The sequence below is a fragment of the Pisolithus orientalis genome (assembly GCF_024613125.1).
Source record: "Pisolithus orientalis strain OTSU chromosome Unknown F5J12scaffold_37, whole genome shotgun sequence".
Taxonomy (NCBI): Eukaryota; Fungi; Basidiomycota; class Agaricomycetes; order Boletales; family Pisolithaceae; genus Pisolithus; species Pisolithus orientalis.
In genome coordinates this window covers 46,786-64,737 of record NW_026260818.1, presented here as the reverse complement: position 1 = coordinate 64,737, position 17,952 = coordinate 46,786, and the positions used below count along the sequence as shown (strand labels likewise).

General features: G+C 51.1%; 7 protein-coding genes across 7 annotated transcripts; 3 read left to right on the top strand and 4 right to left on the bottom strand.

Moving 5' to 3' along the window:
• Positions 1-296: 296 nt before the first annotated feature.
• Positions 297-2,300, bottom strand: F5J12DRAFT_785419 (uncharacterized protein; the record flags this gene model as incomplete). The annotated part of the gene is made up of 4 exons (XM_051743238.1): positions 297-1,139; positions 1,179-1,863; positions 1,960-2,107; positions 2,129-2,300. The coding sequence occupies 4 exons, from the start codon at positions 2,298-2,300 to the stop codon at positions 297-299; spliced, it is 1,848 nt and encodes a 615-aa protein (XP_051596559.1).
• Positions 2,301-3,327: 1,027 nt separating this feature from the next.
• F5J12DRAFT_853575 (uncharacterized protein) lies at positions 3,328-6,619 on the bottom strand. The gene is given in 8 exon segments (XM_051746607.1): positions 3,328-3,887; positions 3,907-4,627; positions 4,653-4,716; positions 4,779-4,921; positions 4,986-5,199; positions 5,253-5,581; positions 5,628-5,841; positions 6,070-6,619. 8 exon segments carry the CDS (start codon positions 6,563-6,565, stop codon positions 3,531-3,533), a joined length of 2,538 nt encoding a protein of 845 aa, XP_051596558.1. The 5' UTR covers positions 6,566-6,619; the 3' UTR covers positions 3,328-3,530.
• A 108-nt stretch (positions 6,620-6,727) lies between these two features.
• On the top strand, positions 6,728-8,436 carry F5J12DRAFT_354583 (fatty acid desaturase-domain-containing protein). The gene is made up of 5 exons (XM_051739020.1): positions 6,728-6,757; positions 6,812-7,296; positions 7,361-7,473; positions 7,526-7,805; positions 7,860-8,436. Exons 1-5 carry the CDS (start codon positions 6,736-6,738, stop codon positions 8,109-8,111), a joined length of 1,152 nt encoding a protein of 383 aa, XP_051596557.1. The 5' UTR covers positions 6,728-6,735; the 3' UTR covers positions 8,112-8,436.
• F5J12DRAFT_907061 (Caleosin related protein-domain-containing protein) lies at positions 8,407-9,426 on the top strand (the record flags this gene model as incomplete). The annotated part of the gene is made up of 4 exons (XM_051748868.1): positions 8,407-8,619; positions 8,676-8,779; positions 8,904-9,045; positions 9,112-9,426. The coding sequence occupies 4 exons, from the start codon at positions 8,407-8,409 to the stop codon at positions 9,424-9,426; spliced, it is 774 nt and encodes a 257-aa protein (XP_051596556.1).
• Positions 9,427-9,542: 116 nt separating this feature from the next.
• F5J12DRAFT_922366 (uncharacterized protein) lies at positions 9,543-10,855 on the top strand (the record flags this gene model as incomplete). Its single annotated transcript, XM_051749315.1, has 6 exons — positions 9,543-9,736; positions 9,795-9,873; positions 9,924-10,208; positions 10,272-10,441; positions 10,497-10,772; positions 10,830-10,855. Exons 1-6 carry the CDS (start codon positions 9,649-9,651, stop codon positions 10,853-10,855), a joined length of 924 nt encoding a protein of 307 aa, XP_051596555.1. The 5' UTR covers positions 9,543-9,648.
• A 337-nt stretch (positions 10,856-11,192) lies between these two features.
• F5J12DRAFT_725666 (uncharacterized protein) lies at positions 11,193-13,276 on the bottom strand (the record flags this gene model as incomplete). Its single annotated transcript, XM_051741657.1, has 12 exons — positions 11,193-11,233; positions 11,324-11,423; positions 11,561-11,650; positions 11,677-11,715; positions 11,775-11,851; positions 11,930-12,020; positions 12,078-12,129; positions 12,184-12,228; positions 12,280-12,334; positions 12,391-12,416; positions 12,465-12,806; positions 12,858-13,276. The coding sequence occupies 12 exons, from the start codon at positions 13,274-13,276 to the stop codon at positions 11,193-11,195; spliced, it is 1,377 nt and encodes a 458-aa protein (XP_051596554.1).
• A 2,295-nt stretch (positions 13,277-15,571) lies between these two features.
• On the bottom strand, positions 15,572-17,045 carry F5J12DRAFT_725665 (Gti1/Pac2 family-domain-containing protein; the record flags this gene model as incomplete). Its single annotated transcript, XM_051741656.1, has 6 exons — positions 15,572-15,779; positions 16,029-16,287; positions 16,349-16,473; positions 16,602-16,684; positions 16,744-16,783; positions 16,840-17,045. The coding sequence occupies 6 exons, from the start codon at positions 17,043-17,045 to the stop codon at positions 15,572-15,574; spliced, it is 921 nt and encodes a 306-aa protein (XP_051596553.1).
• Positions 17,046-17,952: the final 907 nt, after the last annotated feature.

Below are 17,952 nucleotides of genomic sequence, written 5' to 3'. Positions count from 1 at the left end.
GCCACAACCAGCATATCTGTCCCCAACACCTCAAGCAGGCTTTTGATGCCTTCGAAAGCAAAAGCTTGCCCTGGAACCTTGAATTTGATGTGTCCATGTCGATGTTTTGGTACAGAGGTCCTGAAGAGGTGTTCCACACATCCCATGGGTGGTATTGATGATGCAGGTATGTTTCTTGCCCTTGGTGAACAGTCTCTGTTGCAGTACTGAATGCTGCTCCCAGCTAACATCCTTGTCTTGACTCTGAGTGAGTCAACAGCATCATTGCTTGTTGCATCATCTGTGCCACTCTCATCCTACATGCTCCCCTTGTCACTGGCCTCCCTTGGCCCTGATTCTGTGTCCAGCAGGCATGCTTGTGCCTTGGCTGTCTTAGCGCTGGTAGGCCCTGTCTCCAGCCTTGTTGTGCTCCCTTTGACATCTCCACTGACTGTCTGGGAAGTTTCAGTGCCTCCATGCACTTCTGGCTCCCTAGCTTCATCATCAGGTAAGCTCTTGAGCATGTGCCAACCTTGATAGGATTCTTGTGGTATTGCTGGTGCACAATTGCACTCATTTTGCAGCATCTTGACCTCTTGCACCTTGCTGGACCCCACTGCATGCTGTTCAATAGCTGTAGTGCCAATTCCTTCCTTTGGGTGCTCCTCTGGTGTGTACTGACACCCACAGGTCTCATTTATTATTGCCAATGTGCAACCCTGCTTGACATGCAGTCCTGTGCCTCCAGGTGCACTGCTGCACAGCTCTGGCCTGTTGAGGGTGTCTCCATAGGTGTACTGAGTCGCAGCCATGGGTAGTGACATGTCCTCAACTCTGTGTGGGCCAGTGTTGTGACTGCCACCACTGTCCTGGTTGTTTCCAGCCTTTACTGGCTGCACTTGCACTTTTGGTGCATCCCTCCCATTCTCAACTGTTCTGCCACTGACCCTTGACACTTCCAGCATCTTTGTAATCATGTGCTGATGGCTCTCACTACCAGCTGACTTGTTTGTGTGATCTCGAAGATCCTTTCCACTGGTGTTTTGGCCATTTGCATAGCCACTTGCATTACCACCATACTCCCCCTCGAGTGGTACTCGTCCCTGCTCAGTTGGTGACTCCAGTATGTAGTTTGTCATAGGGGGTTTGGGTTGACTGTGCTCTGTAGGCATTCATAGTAAATTCTTGGTGGTGCACACTTCCATTTGAAGAGTTAGGTCTGGCACTGGCTCAATAGCCTCACATTTGCATTGCTCAGCTGTGACCTTGGGTTTGGCATGCCCATCTGACTCCTTGCAGCTTGTCTCCCCCACTGCATGCTGTTTAGCAGCTGTAGTGCTGACTCCCTCCCTCAGGTGTTCAGCTGGTGTCTGGAGACTGTTTGGCAGGTCTCTGGCACTCATGCATGCCCTTCTCTTGTGTGCATGGTGACCAGGGTCACTTGTATGGTGCTGCAGCACATCCATGCTGCCACCTGTGTCCTTTGTGTTGCTGCTAGGGTCATCTACACAGTGTTGTGGCACATCTGTGCTGCTGCTCAGTTGATCCATGGTGCTGCTCACACAGCTGCTATCCCTCTCCCCCTTGAGCTCCATTCTCCGAGTTTGGGGGTGGCTGGATGCTCCATCACTTGGCAGCACTTTCACCTTGATGATCCTGGCCAGCCTATCATTGTCAGCCCTTTCCAGTTGTTTGTGTTCTGGCCTGTTTGATGTGTGGCAGATCTCTGTGTCCCCACCATCTGCCTTGAGGTTCACCATCTCCTTGGCTGTGATATCCTGGCTGTCAGTCTCATCTGTGGCTTCCTCACCCAGACCTCTCTTCACAGCTTTGTTTTCACTAACCATCCCAGATGTCTCACCCTTGACTTCAACTGATTTCACCCTTTCGAACTCGACTGGAGATGTACACTGACAAAGTGCATCTTCAGTGGACTTCATAGTCTTCAATTCAACTTCTCCGCCCTGCAACATGACTCACTGGACCACCTCAACTGTAGCCTCAGCTTTTACTTCATCACCACTTCTCACCTCATCATTACTGTTCCCCTTGAGCATCACCTCCTTAGGTGGCTCACTTGACAGTTCATCAGGCTTCACATGTGGTGCAAGTGTCTCATCTTGTGGTTCTTGTGCATATTTGCACTCACCATTTGTTCCCTCTGGTTCATCCTTGCCAGTGCTCAACTGTTCAGCTGGTGTGCTGACACATTTCACAGGAATGGAGGTAGGATTTGGGTCACCATATGTAGTTGCTAGGTAGTTGAACATTTCATGGGCTGTCTCATAGTGTTTGATGCACAAAAAGATGGAATCAGGCATGTTCCACATCAGAATAGAGTCTGTGGTTCCACTACACTTTAGCCATTCTTTTAGTTCATCACTACCTGGCCTTGGTTTTGGCTTCATGCCAACCAATACTTGCTCCACATTTTGGATTCATGCAACCTCAAGTATCTTCATGTAATACTCTTTCCAATTCTGTCCATTCATCTTGAGCTCAGGGATGTAGATGAAGCCTTCCCTAGTCCAGTATCTCTTCACTGCCATTCCTCCTAGGTTCTGCCACTAGGCAGGGCTCACAACCTGAAGAAGTTTGTGGGGTTGCAGAGGGGAAACCCAGAGAGGAATCTGTAGTGAACCTCAGTAGTCTGTCAAGCTACTGAGGGACTAGGTAAATTTTACTAGTCTATGGGTGCGCTCTAAAAGCTTATGTAAGCGACATGATCATGTGCCTAAGTCCAAGTAAGGACAGGGGTCGTTTCACTCCAACAGCACCAAGAAGGGGTCTCTACATTGACGCCTTCTGTTGTAAAGAAACCGGAGTATGGTGTCATCTGAAAGACGTCGGGGGGGAGGTAGCGTCATGCTATGGGTAATCTGCAGATACGGTCGAATGGGTGGGCCAGAGGGTCTGCTAGAGCGGTCCACCTGGCGTTTTGGGACAGTAACTATCGTTGATGGGATTTCGAATTCAAATATTTAGGGTTGGAAACGAGCGGTCGCTTTGGAAGCGTCGTTCCGAGTGCCGTCGTTACTGAAGTTGGCCTCGCTGATTGGTATGCATTCATATTGCTGATCCGACACTCAGTGTCCAAGTACTACGCTGATAGCTACGCAAGACCAATGAGTTAACGAGGGCACGTCACACGCAGGTAGGCTCGCTGTTCGTAGTAGATCCAGTGATAAGGTTGAACAGTTCGTCAAGCCAGGCGTGTGATGTACCACTAGTGGATCCCAGTGCGTGCTTCATACAGTGGTCAAATGCTGTGCTACTCCATCATGGCTATCATCGAATGAAGAGCAACACTTACCCTTGCTGGCATTGGCCGCTTCCGTCAAGCTGTCCTAGAAGAAATTGAACAAAATGGCTGGGCTTTTCTTCCAATCATGTAACTTTGTGCAGGCCTAATAATTGTCGTACTGATTAGATACTCCATAAAAACACATAACTCGTAAGGGGCAACAAAGAAACAGATAAAGAAATAATCAATACGCGAAGTACAATATTCGACGGTACCCATACAGAAGCATAAATGTCAACTGCCACGCTCAACGTAACCTCCGTGTCTCTCTCTCGAGGTTGACGAGTTCGTCAACCACACGGTCACGCGCATCTTCTAGTGATAATGAACACGCGTCCGATTGGGTGTCGCTGCTTGTGGCACTCTGTTCGAAAACGCTCGAGCCTAGAATGCAGCGCAGCCGACGACTTCGGGCATCCTTGGGTTGTCCACTCTGCGGGCTCGGCGGGGGCGAGAGGAAGGACGTATTAAAATCCGCGAGGGAGCCCAGAGTACTGTCGGATTGTCTGCGAGGAAACACTTGTTGATGAAGGATAATAGCAGTCAGTAGCGCCTGCAAACTCGAGTCCACAGAACCCCACTCCAAGGCGTCAACGTCCAATGTCTGCCTCATCTCGCCATACTCTCTTGAAAACACTGCAAAGCGCGGCGATACCACCATCGATGCTACACCCGTATTCGACTGTTTCCCGCCACCGCTTTTCCTCGTCTTCGGAGGAAAAGTCTTCTACTACGCCTTCGTGGGCCTCGGCGACGCGGTGAACGAACAGCGATGACGCATGGGCAAGCAATCTCCGGTGTAGCAGCGTCGAACCAAGCGTAGTAATGGGGGTGGGGCCGTTCACGTCTGTACCTTCCGAAGACACCGACAAGCACTCCAGAGCACCTTCCAGCGTCATCTCTTTAAAGATTAGGCGCTCGAACGTGAATACGTGATGGGCGTTTGTGTCCACAATTCTCCATGCACGATTCCACAGGCGTTCTGCCCTCGATTGTGCAAAGGGAAGGGGAAGGGAATATACAAGGAGCGCGAGTGTGCACAAATCCGACACAAGATTTGGCGGGGATTGCTCTGTGGCGGAAGTGTGGAGGCCCGACGAGAGGTTGTTGTACACCTGCAAGCGTAGAGCAACCGAAACCCTTGCATCTCCTGATTTTAGCACGATCAGTTCTGCAAGACGCATCCATGCTTGGCGCTTCAGGCGGTGTTCAGAGTCGCGAGGAGACCATAATCCTATAGCTCCGCGGAAAAGACCGGCGACGCCAAGGTTAACTTCCAACACATCGATCAACTTTTGGTATTCATCTTTCGACCCCTTCGAGTTCAAGGTAAGGAACAAAGGGCTCGATTCTTCTCTGGAGCCCCTACTTCCAGCGCGTACAGGTTCCCTCGTTTGAGGATGAACCTGCTTCCGAATCAGAGTCGCTCACGTCTGGGGAGACGGGAGGCGTCAGGGAGGTCAGACACCTCATGAAGTGACTTGGCAAGCAGTACTAGGCTGGCTAATCACGAAACGGAAGGGTACGAACCGCAGGATGCGCGATTGAGACCATCGGGTAGGCAGTGGAATCCACGTGAGGACGATGGAGAAAATGACGAGGGCAGACGCGAGTAAATGTATTGCCTCTACGGAGTCACTCCACGTCCATCCTGACACGGGAACGGATGACAGTGGTTGCGCTGGATGTGAAAGCGTGTGACAACACTACGCCTTCGTGCGTAGGGCGGTACTGTTTGGCAGACATTGATGTAGTTAGCGGGGAATTGAAAAACGAGATCAACGCGAACACAGCAAGGAGGTACTGTTGAGGCTGAGCGAATTGCGACGCCGTCTGTGAGACAGCCTGTCCGTGAGACGCTACGTTTGGACCTGTTAACAATATGGAAGTGGCGGAGGCAGATACAGGAGGTGGCGCTATTAGGCTTGTATCTTGCGAGGGCGTCCGCGCTTGCGCTTCTCGGGTAAACCGACCAAGGCAGCGGCAGCAGCAGTGTCCTGCATAGTGGCAGGGACGGCAGGTGCAATTTTGCGCTTTTCTTTCTTTTGCGGAGGACATTCCACTTTGGGTTTCTTCCTTGCGCGTTCCGATCCGTCGTCGTCGTCGTCACCATCTTCTTCGTCACTCGCTTCTTCAACACCGGCATTATCGATCTCATCACGTTCAGGTCCGCCGTACTTCTTCACCCATTCCATTTCCCACTGCGTGAGGACGGTCTCTCCATTTGGGAAACGGCAGACAAGGGTTCGCAGACCCTCCTTCTCTCGATTCAGTCGGGCTTCTCTCCTCTTGAGAACTCTGTGCAACATGAGTAGCGCGTCTTATTAGTAGTATCATAGCTTACTGTATATACTCCACGGCTTTGCCGAGTACATTTGCCTTGCTGCCCTTGCGGGCAACTTTGACGCCATCAATGTACCCGCGCTCGTCGACCCTGTGCTCGTCGTTTCTGTAGTTTGGGTCAAGTACACGTAGCGCGGGTACGGCAGCTTTGAGGGATTGTATGCGGGCGTTGAGGATTGGTGCGATAACGGCGTTCGAATGGTAGTATGGGATGTCTTTGGGCGGCCGAGGTTGGTAGATGCATTTTCGGATGGGTGGGAAGGCGAGGAGGTGATGGACGATGCGGGGAGGGAAGGAGGGTGTGACGATGGAATGGATGGAACAAGGCGTTTGAGTATTCATGTGCAAAGGAAGGAAGGTGGCCTGCGGCATATAAGAGGCAGCAACTGTGTTTCATCGTAAAACTTTGAAGACCAAGCATCTCACGAGCAGGACCTTCTTACCTGGGTTATGGGTGGGGGCATGAGACACGACAGGCGATGCGCCAAAGCCGACGGAAGGGCTGCCCGGAGAACTCGTGCTTGATGAACTGTCGTCTGCTGAACTGAGAGATGACTCCGCCAGCAGATCTCGTGGACGAATGGGCACTGCAGACGTCATCTCGGGTATGGAGAAATGCAGACCCTTGTTATTATCGAGGTAGAGCATGCTTGGATCGACGCCCATGGCTATCGACGGAGGATAAGTGAGTTCCATGTCCATTGGGAAGGGAAAGTCAAACATGGTGGACACATCCTGAGGCTTGCTGTTTACTCCGGGGGTTGGCTGGTGGGCTTGCAACCACAATGACGACAGCTGCGACCAGTCTGGCGGGCCCGCTGTCTGTGATAAATCCGAGTCTGAGTCGGTACCCGAGTTGTTCAGCAGCAAGTTGAGCGGGTCAGATGGGTCCAACGCCAGGTCTGGCTGGTCCTGCGCTTCGCTGCCTGCATTCGACATCGTTCCTGGTGTTTTTTGAGTTTCATGGACTGCTTTATAGGCCCGCTGCGGCCATGCAACCCAAATCGTCCCACTTTCAAGCTATTAGCATGCATCGGGAAGGTCGTTCCCACGGTCGTCATTGGCTCTACTTACTTAAGCCACGACCCACTCCAGTGCAGACAGCAGCGATGGCCGGCCACGAAGACACAGGTGAGACGCGCGCCAGCCTGGGTGCTGGTGTCCGCTGATCTCTTTCCGTTTTAGACTTTAGTTGTTTTGGCGGTGCAGAGACGCTCCCACCCAATGTTGACAAGCGTACTCCCCGCCGCACTGTCGTCGTGGCCCCGTCGAAAAAGGATGACGGGAGATCACACCCGGGACCACCTCTCGATCCCGCCGACTTTCTCTGGATGATGACAGAGGAGCCCCACCGCACGCGCCGAACCGCCATCATGAAGGCACACCCGGAGGTCACCAAACTGATGGGCTACGAGCCTCTCACAAAGTACGTCGTTTTCGGCGTCGTGTCGCTGCAGGTGTCCATTGCAATATACCTTCGCCACACACATCCTCTCTCATGGACGTTCCTTGCATTGGCATACATTGTCGGGGGTACCGCCAATCACAATCTCTTCCTTGCTATCCACGAGATTACACACAACCTCGCGTTCAGGGGCGTGAATGCAAACAGGGCACTCGCAGTCCTTGCCAATCTCCCAATTGGAGTACCCTACGCTGCCGCGTTCAAGGTTCGCAGTTTCTGCTTTCATGTTACACGCGTGTAGATCGAGGCTCATGTGGTGCCTTGCAAAGAGGTATCATCTGGAACACCACAAACATCTCGGAGAAGATGGGATCGATACAGATCTCCCTACGCGTTTCGAGCTGTTGTGCCTCAACAACGTACTTGGGAAGACCTTCTTTGCGTGAGTGCTTCCCACTACGAAGCCTTGCACTTCACCCACATGCTCGATATAGAACTTTTCAGATCTTCTTTTACGCGTTGCGTCCTACCTTCGTGCGTGCGCAGACGCTCACAAAGTGGCATTTCATCAACGTCGTCGCTCAAGCAATTTTTGACTACATCCTCGTGCGAACGTTCGGCGTGAAACCCTTGTTGTACCTCCTCTTCTCAAGTTTCTTCGCGGGTAGCCTACATCCATGTGCCGGTCATTTCATAGCGGAGCACTACGTCTGGGATGGCCTCAACCAAGAAACATACAGTTACTACGGCGCACTAAACTTGTTAGCTTACAACGTGAGTCAGCAGCAGAAATCAGTGTACATCCCTGGACTCACGGCAATTTCTTAGGTCGGTTACCACAACGAACATCACGATTTCCCGTCCATCCCATGGACGCGTTTGCCCGCTCTTCGCGCCCTTGCGCCCGAGTTCTACGACACCCTTCCGTCTCACCCTAGCTGGCCGATGGTAATCATCAACTTCATCAGAGATAAGGAGGTCGGGATATTCGCACGTGCAAAGCGGCTGGCGAAGGCTAGCCAACTTACGGGCATGGTGCCAAGTCCCATTTCGAGTTCTTGCAACGATACCAGCAATTGAGACTGGTTGGGCTCGTCAGGGCCGTAAAACGTACTAATGGACTCTGTACATACCATTCACACTCATACCCTCGCGCTTGTGCGCAAACTATGGGCTTTTTCTGGCGATATACCAATAACGGTGATAGGGTTCCGCCTTGGAATGATGTCAGTGCCACGAAAATCACAGGAAGATACCAAGTCAAATTTGTTATGCCCCCTATCCCTAACATATAAAGCAGTTGCGCACTCCGGTCAAGCTCGAGTCTCACCTTCTCAACCGATTATCACAGTGCCCAGCGAGATATTTGCGACCCATGACGGCAAAACGCACATACAGTACTAATAGCAGTCAGACCTGGGATGAACCAAACTACGTTGCCCCTCGTGTCCCCGATACATGGCAGCGCTCCCCCAGGACAGACACAGACAATAGGATTCATAGGCCGTACGTCCCCAGGGCAACTTCCGCCCCTAGCTTTGAGCAACCGCAAGGGAGCGAAAAGTATTCTTCCCGCCACCATGAATACGTGAGTTCCACAGTCCCCTGACTTACTGTACCGCACCGAATCCGTTCTACCTTTAGTCGGTATTGCAACAACACTGCATATACTGGGATAGGGATGAAGATGGCATTATCTGGCCCAGGGATACATGGGTCGGGTTTCGCGACTTAGGTTTCAACATGCTGTTCAGTTTCTTAGCGGTCCTTTTCATTCACGCCTAGCATGGCTCTTCCAACCAGGTATGCACCCTTTCCCTCTTCTTCTTTCCGCATCGAAGCAACTCTTGATTGAACTGGTTAATCATCAAGGCTCGCTACGACCTACGTCCCAGACCCGTTTTTTCGCATTCACATAGACTACATTCATAAAGACAAGCACGGCTCAGACTCTGGCGTTTTCGATTCGTATGGGCGATTCATCCCTTCCAGATTTGAAGACATCTGGTCCCAGGTCAGACTTCTTTTCCGTCGCCCGTCCATTCAAGATAGGGGCTGCTGACTACTTGCGTGTTTTTAGTACACTCGCCGCAGCAGAGCAGAGCCACCCCGCACGAGCTTGACGTTGAGCGAGTTGTGGGAGTTTCTAAAAGGAAATCGGGTTGCGGTAGACCCGTTCGGTTGGGTAGCCGCCGCTTTGGAGTGGCTCACGACCTTCTTGCTCGTCCAGCAGCGAGGCGAAGTGGAGAAGGAAGACGTGCGAAAAATCTTGGACGGTTCCCTGTTCTTTGAGATTAGGGAGGCTAGGAAATCGAAGGGAGGATGGAACAAGGGCTGGGGACTCGGAGGCGATGGGTTTATCGGCGGGGAAAAGGTGTGGTATATTGGATTGTAGGCGCTTGAAGAATGATTTACTAGAACCTTTTGCCATTTCTGTGAGCGCAAACGATTAACAAATGATAGATTGTACTGGTCCAATGTCGTAGTGTCGAGAACATGGAGTAGTTTCGGTCATTATCGACATCATGGGGGCATTTGCGACGTCATTGGATCCAACGCATAAGGTATAAAGGATCGTCCCTGTGCTCCCCCGCAATACTGTTGACGCTCATCCAGCATGACTGAAGAACTTATCACTGCGTACTCCGTCGCTGTTCCAGAAAAGCAGAAACAGGAACTCCCGGGATTAGACACTCGCCTCAGACGTACGTGCCGCCTTAGACTAATTTTTGGCTTGCAACACCTTGTATTCACACTCGGCAGCCGGTGTTGAATACGTCAAGCAAGAGAACTGGGATCACCATGGCAAGCCGCATCTCCAAACATACAAGGGCAGCGAGAAGTTGGTCCATTGCTTCCTCACCGGCGGCATTGCACTCATGTACATGGCAGGTTGAAGGGCAAGTATGCCATTGTCACTGGCGGGGACAGCGGTATTGGCCGTGCAGTTGCCCACCTCTACGCGATTGAAGGTCTCAAGGGCGTTACAATCTCGTACCTGCCACAGGAGAAGGAAGATGCCAAGAACGCCGCGGAACAGATCACCAAGGAGGGTTGCAACGTTAACTTGGTCGAGGCCGACTTACAGAAGGAGGAAGACTGCCGTAAGGTCGTAGAAGCGCATCTAAAGGTGTTTGAGTACCTGGACATCCTCGTTAACAACGCTTCTAAGCAAATGTTCGTATTTTCTCCCGCTCCTGACAAAAGCTACTTCACTGATCTTGACGCTTTGACGTGCAGAATGTCAGATACAATCGAGGATCTTGATCTAGGCAACGTGCGCAGCGTCTTTGAATCCAACATTCTGCAAATGATCGCTGTCTCGAAATTCGCTGTTCCACACATGAAGCGGGGTTCGGCGATCATCAACACTACATCTGTCGTTGCCTACTCTGGCAACCCAAGGCTCCGTCAGTTCTATTTTTGGTGCCTTGTCTGACCTGACCTGATCTGTGTCGCATCCAGTTGACTATGCTTCTACCAAGGGTGCGATTGTCTCCTTTACGCGCGCTCTTGCTCGACAACTCTCTCCACGGGGCATCAGGGTAAACATGGTGGCCCCGGGTCCCGTCATAACTGCACTGCAAGCGGCGTCAAGGGAGGCGGAGGAAATGGAGGGCTTCGGTCTTGGCTCGCCCCTCCACGGAAGAGCGGCGCAACCCGCAGAAATCGCCCCTTCATTCGTGTTTCTCGGGTGTTCCGATTCGAACTGTATGACGGGACAGTGTATCCATGTTAACAGTGAGTCACCCGAGTTATCAGCTGGCGGGTTCGTTCCTGATGATGTGTATAACGTAGACGGTGTCCACTTGGGCGATTCTTGAGGGCCGAATATAGTTGTAGTGTCGTCGGCGGAGGTGCGTCCAGGCTGAAAGCATCTAAGAAGCTTCCATCTGTAAAACTTAGCACATACTACATGTCTTCTTGGCTGTCCCCATGCAATTAAGTGCGTTACTTGCTATCTTGGGGCTATCAGAAGTAAGCTGTCGAGTGGATAGTCAGGTAGCTGTCAATAATACATCACGTTGAGAATGGCTGCATCTGCAAAGTGACATAATACAGGATAAAGAAAGGCCATGCGACATGAACCACCCATAAGTACTCCCGTGTGAACTCTCCATTGCGTAATTAGAATAGGGGAGCCTGTGAAAGTTCCGATAATCACGCCATGAGGTCCACGAGGATAGTGATAATGCCGAGAACTGGTTGGCAGTCACAAGCAATCATAATCGGATCCGACCAGGAGCGTTTATCAATAGAAGTATAGGGCATGTGGTTGAGAGTTCACATACCAATTTCAATACCAATAAGTGCGATAACTATCTGTTCAAGCCGTTCTGCGTGCCTGCTAGACGATGACTCCTTGAGAAGCTGGAGCATGTCTTGGAGGACCTAGTCACGTACACAAATTGAGTTAGTTAGGTAACAGATTACACCTGGTATGCGGTGCCCATATGGACAGGAGGAGATAGCCAATATATCGGGCACGAATAATGCAAATACTATAATGATACTATGAAAGGACCCACCTCTAAACGGGTATTCAAAAGCTCCAGGCGTTGGGGCATCTCCAGATAACTCCGTGCAGCTTCATACAGGGGTTGTAGGTCCGGATAGCTCTATATCCGCGTTTATGTCATCAAACACAATCAGACACGAATGATAAGCGTACCCAAAATACCTCCTGCAAATGCACGCACCTATACTTAGCTCGACAAAAATACAAGACTCGAGTGAACGTACCGGGGAATCCAAGACAGACCCGACTGAGTTAATGTTCGTCCGGAGGATGAACAATTCTCCAGTCTTGCGCATTATTTCTGCAGCGGGACGTATATCAGGCACAGGGGCATGTGTCGGTGAGGAGAAAGAACTGGGCACGCCGCCACGAGATGTACCTTTATGTGGCATGGCGATCTTGCCTGTCTCAGAGAGGATTTCAGGGATATCTTTCGTGTCTTCGATCTTCGAGGAAATTAGAGCTTCAAACTAGTTACATAGATGCACGTTTGAGCGCTATATGGACAGTGCACCGGAAGCACTTACAAGCGATATCTTTACTGATTGAGAAAGGGCATGGGATAGGGACAATTTCGTCCTGATAAAACCGACGGTAAGGATGTGAACAAGACGACATACGAGAGATGCGTACATGTATCCTGATCCCTTGCGAAGCGTGATAACGTCGTTATATATTCTTTGATAATGAACCTTCAGACTGCGTTCTTTGGAAGATCACAACACGTACCGACTATAGTTGGCATAGTAGTAATTCAGATCCTCCATCTCGATATCCTCTGGAGCTGTCCAAAAAGGCTCATTAAATTGCGCCGATCATAGCCGTGCTCTTCACGCTCACCTAATCTGTCTACCTCGAAGCGTCGACTGAGTGCATGATCAACTGACTTGAACTCTGCTGACACAGAAACCTACATTGATGACAGAAATCGCCTCTCTTGTGTCTCCGTCATACCCCATATGACCACAGTACCGTAGCTGAAGACAAAAACGTCCGCCTCAGTAGGGATAGTGTTGAACTTGCCCCGCTTCCTCCTTTTTCCGTTGCAATTTTCGTCGTTTCCGGACGATGCGAGTTCTGGGACGCCGAGTAAGTCCCCAGTTACAGGATTTCGCCTGGTGTTTACATGCGCCTCAACGGAAGGTTCGTATGCGTAAGGAGTGTAAACTACTTCGTCGTCGATGATTTTCGGGTCTGTGTGGTAAGCTTGACGTCGAACCTGGAAGAACTTGGTCAGTTCGTTCAACCGATACGAACTATTCAAGGCATTAGTGCCCAAGCATCGGTAAGTGTCTGGAGACACCCACCTGGCCGTGGCATACGCGGTGACTCTGGGTAAAGACTTTGCCTTCTTCTTCGTTAACCTCAACGCGTCCCTTCGCGCTGTTCCCTGTGGAATTTGCGATATCTGTCTCAATCGTACTTCAGTGTATTCCTCTTCATCTTCCTCGTCAATCTCTTCCTCTTCCTCCTCCTCTTCGTCATTTGCCTCGTCAGTATCTCCTGCTATACTTGGACCTTCTTGTGCTTCTGGTGCAACAAGCTCGGCCTTGGTCTGCTTTGGTGTTGGCGTCGAGGTTGGAGTTGTGGGTTGGTCGGGGAGAACCTTGAGCTTCCCCGCAACCTTCGTAGACCGATTAGCTCCCCTTGTCTTGGGCTCAACTTGTTGTGCCGCATTAACGTTCGTGGGTTGGGTCGAGCTCGGCAGGATTTGTCGAGGTGTCATCTCCACTCGCCGGGGTGTGTGGCAGGGAGTAGCAAAGACCAGTGATAATTATTTATTTTTAGCGTCGACAGGTAATTTACATAATCATGTATTGCTATAGTGACGTCACACAACCCGACAGGGGCAATTCAACTTGTACCTCCTCAGTCCAGCTGCACACTATAATGACAGACCCACTACAAGAGAGTTCGAAGAATAAGCGTTTTGTGCGCCCAGTCTTGTGGATTCAAACCCGATCTTACTCTGCGTTTTTCAGGCCAACAGAACCCTGCTTGCAGCTGGTGTAGCGGGAGTCATCCTATACGTCCTCTACAGCCCGAGTGCGAAAAGGAACCAGGGAGAGTTGCCGCCGAAGGCCCCTTCTCGAAATAGTGAGTCTCCGCTACCATATCTGTCAGATAGATGTTAGCGCGGATCCTGACCCCAGACACTGCAACGGGCAATAAAAGTGGCCAGAAATCAGAATGAAGACAAGACCAAGTTGCCAGCTCAGTCAGGAGAGATGAAAGGTTGATCGGTCCATTGTCAGGTTACCGTTAAGCAAGATCGGTGTCGGTAGTAGTACTTTGAATTTGACCAGGCCCTTCCTGTGCATGAATCTTCATATCAACAAAAGCGGTGAAGGCTTCAGTAGGGGGTGCTATCTTTACTTCTTAGCCTGTTCCCACCATCATGGGATACACTTGATGTTCATCCATCCGATCGTCGGCCCAGTCATGGGGTAGCAGCAGCTTATACATTGGGTATATCAGTCTGTGGGCGATCCAAAGGTAGGTCCGGCTGAACCACATTTCCGCCTCCTTGTTTAACATAGCAGTGGCCGCGGAGATGGCTGATTAAGAGAAATGAAAGAAAAAGAAAACGGCGTCCGGTGAGCTGTGCAATAACCCAGGGAATGATACATGCCGCGTTCACAGTACGTCAGCGCTCAGTGCTCAGCAACGAAGCAGATATGCCGTCTTCGTCAGCGATACCAAGTTCCTGTGCACGATCGTATCGAGTACTCGTCTTTCCACATTGCGCTGCGCAAAGTTCGAACCCATGTGAATGATGTGACGGCTGACTTCTCGGCACGTCGGAGCGTATCTATCAGCGAGTGAAGGCCGTGGACTCGGCGGCGGCAGCAGCAGGCGTTCTTCTAAGTTCTGAATGTCAGCTCCAAGCGTACAACCCAACTTTGGCACCTTCCCCCTCACTTGCCCCGAAAAGTTGTCCAAAGCCCATTGACCCCACAAGTTCCCACATCAGATGGCAGTCGGCGCCGTTAAGTAGAGCATAGCATACACCCGCTCGGGTTAAGTCCTGTCATCCACGTTACCATAGCACTGATTAGCGTCGTGCAGACTATAAGCCATGAAAGTCGGCCCCGAGAAGTCGGAACATAAGCAGCATTAAGCCCAGTGCCCGTCTTACCACCGGCGGAGAGCCGTGAAAATGGCGCATGAGCGGTGACACGTAGACACTTATTCGAATTCACTATCCTGGATGCGGAAACAGTTGATCCAAGAGCTCCGGCGAGCGTCTCCTAAGAAACGGCAAACTTGGCATTTCGTTGGGTAGGTGCGGTTACCCAGTCCGTCAAGTAACATCGGAGCTGAGAGCTCTCCGAATGATGTCGATGAGTCTGCAACCTACGCTTGCGGGGTCAGATCGAGTTCCCTGCTGCAAGCGCCGAAGTAAGTCGTCTCTGACCTCCCCTTTCCTGTCGCCGTACTTACATAAAGGAATTAGATAAGACAGGTACGAATCCACTGGAAGTATAATTTGTTGGCGGTGTTTTTGGTGGCGTGCAGTCTCTCACAAGTACTGACAAGATGTTCCCAGAGCATGGCATCGACGGCCACGGAGGGCTTCATCCCTGGGATTGACTTGACACTGACAGTTGACGTCTATATTCACGGATTCGGCCCGATTGCCCGGTTCACACAGTTTCGCTCTGGCAAGTGGTGATCATACTCATGTCCAATATATTATAGATATCAGTTCGTTATACATATGTATCTTTGATCCACATATTTGTAACAGCGCCATGAATCCGAATATAAAAACAATGCGATCCTTGTTCCAGCCTAGGTATCAAAGAGGAGTTGTAACAGAGTACAATCAAAAGGGGATATAAGTGGAGTCCACATACGCCCTTTCAAAAAGCGGGGGGAGAAAAATGCAACGCATTCCCAGTATGCCAGCGAGTCCATTTCCTATGTACATGCATGCAGATGCAGGTCCAATTATACCTATAATAAATGTCGTGACGAAGTGAGAAACCCAAGAAATTTGCAATCAAGAAATGGAAAATCATGGGTGGCCAAGGGGCTGGAACCCGCCAAGGTGCGAGTAAGTGGAAGGACCAGTTTTAGACGCAAAAGTCGTAGAAGTTGTGGCATGATTAGAGAAACGTTGGAGGAGCTGCTCGTCGATAGGGTCTCTCCGCCGGTGTGGTAGGCTTTGGAGATACTCAAGAGGCACAAGCTTGTCAGATGTCCGATCAGGGTTTAATCGGGGACTTGGTGTTGCTGGCGAGGACGATGACGACGACGGCGACGACGGACAAGCAGAGGGGCTAAGCATGAGTTGAGATTCTTGGTATTGGGGGTGCGGTCTACCGAGGGTAAATCCATTGGGCACCGAGTACGTGGTTTGGCGGACCCCCGTGGAGTTGCAGTTAGGGGGTGCAACCAAGGTCGGCAAAGAATACGCGGTCTTGCGTGCGGCAGGAGTGTCCAATGCTTCCAGATGAGCAGTGTCTACCGACATGGGGAAGTGTTTATAAACAGGCATTGAGGAGTGCGAGGAATGGTATGCCTCGGGCGCCGTGGCTGGGATCATGCCTTCCATAGGGGCTTGTGATAATCGTTTAGCCACGACAGATTTGGTCAGATCGTCTTCTCTTCGGGACTTTCCGTCTCGCCGTGCACTACGGAACCATCCATCGGGGACAGGGACATCACCAACACCCTGAATGTTATCTACTGTATCGAGCCGATCAAGCTTTTGTTGGCTAAAGTACGCGGCTGTGAACCGTGCAAGTTAGTTCAATTGACGGCGGAGTTAACCGTGAGAGGAGCGACCCACTGAGGTGCCATTTTCTCAGAATACCGCGGGAGCGATCGTCCGGCAAAGAGACGCGAACGCTGTAAGTCTGCTTAATTAAACGCTCTGATTCGCTCGCCGTCCGCGAGCGCGGTGAGGGGTACATGCTGCCGAACTAAATGTTAGCTCGCAGGGACAAAATGATAGATGTGGAGACAGGACAGAGCCCGAAGGAACTCTCGGTGTATTGCAGAGGTAACCGAACAGAAGCAGTGATACGGCGCATAACACACACCTAATCATTTGCGCCCATGGGGTGGCGGCGCTACTGGAATCATCTCCTAGTTCGTATTCCTTTTGGTGGTAAAACAGGAACTCCTGTACGGATACATATCAGTTGTGCGGTGCGGTGTAATTTGGAACCTGTGGTGCCGTACATCGCGAACTCGGCTGGGACCCCAGCCCATGCCATCTGTCCTGTAGTGGGGAGGTGAGTTGGCCGCACCTGTGTATGGACCAAAAAAGGGACCAACCATCTTTCCATTCCTAAACCTGTGGCCTCTGTGTTTGCGCTTCGTTCCTCCCAGACATACACGTTTCCAGGAACGATGGCACGACGTTCCTCAGCATCGAGACGGCGGGTTATAAGAGACAGGGTCTTTCGAGCGACAGCGTAGAAGATCTGGAGTGCATCCCTGGTGGACCGCACCCGGACGTTGCGAAGAGTGGGCTGCTGCATGGGGGTGGTAGACTGGTGTCTGAAGGTGGGAAGGGAGCGGTGTGTGGTAAGAGGAGGGGACGGTGAGTTGGCTAATATATATCTGTCTTGGCTGACCGCGGCACCATTCCATCCCCATCATATTAGCATAACAGGAGTTTGACCAAAAGAAAATTAGAATTATTTTGAGTTATAATTGAGTTAGCCACACGCCACGGGCTGATTTGAGCGGCGTCTTTTTTCTGTGATCGGTATTTCCCTTTTCTGTTACGCTCAAAATGAAAAATTACATATTAATCTATTTCCACCGGTGGCGTCGCCGCGCCGCCAGGCCAACAACACTCGGCTACAGGAAAGTCGAGATAGGAGAACCCGCAGATCCGGCCTGCAATGAAATGGCAGCACCACAGCTACACCGACCTCCCGACCATCCTTAGAAACCGGACCACATCCTGCGTATTGTCTGCCCAATCCCCTCCATAACCATCACACGTTCTTCCATGCCAACGGGTTGCGGCACGGCGTGACGTTGCTTCCTATTTCAACACTCCCATTGCATTCCCTGATCCCAAACGACCCTAGACTGCCCCGCTTATTATTTCTCGGCTAAAAAGGGTCAGAGTGCCACCGCAAGGCCATAGAATATGTCTGTATCGCATCAGGGCAAGGCCAGAATGACGATACCTTCGAACAAAGTTTGATCCCTGAGAAGTCATTTGGGGCATGTGCATACTAGTGCACACTACAGTAGCACCTAAGGACGACAGCCCCCCTGAATTCGGTTAATTTTCGGGCGATGCATCGTGTAGCCTGTCAACTCATAACCGCGTATCTCGAAGGCGTCAGTCAGGGACTAGTAGCGATAGGTTGGCAGTAATAGGCCATACTGCCATTGTTGGTGCATTGTGAATGTCATCTCGGTACCTGT

What these genes read in the sequence shown, in the direction of transcription:
- F5J12DRAFT_853575 (XM_051746607.1), bottom strand. Translation starts at nt 6,565, where the DNA reads ATGTCGAATGCAGGCAGCGAAGCGCAGGACCAGCCAGACCTGGCGTTG. An exon ending in AAAGCCGTGGAGTATATACA is followed by an intron (nt 5,582 to 5,627) that starts GTAAGCTATGAT and finishes CATGTTGCACAG; the next exon opens with AGTTCTCAAGAGGAGAGAAG. An exon ending in TTTCGTGATTAGCCAGCCTA is followed by an intron (nt 4,717 to 4,778) that starts GTACTGCTTGCC and finishes CCGTCTCCCCAG; the next exon opens with ACGTGAGCGACTCTGATTCG.
- F5J12DRAFT_354583 (XM_051739020.1), top strand. Translation starts at nt 6,736, where the DNA reads ATGGCCGGCCACGAAGACACAG. An exon ending in GGCCGGCCACGAAGACACAG is followed by an intron (nt 6,758 to 6,811) that starts GTGAGACGCGCG and finishes TTTCCGTTTTAG; the next exon opens with ACTTTAGTTGTTTTGGCGGT. An exon ending in CTTGGGAAGACCTTCTTTGC is followed by an intron (nt 7,474 to 7,525) that starts GTGAGTGCTTCC and finishes TGCTCGATATAG; the next exon opens with AACTTTTCAGATCTTCTTTT.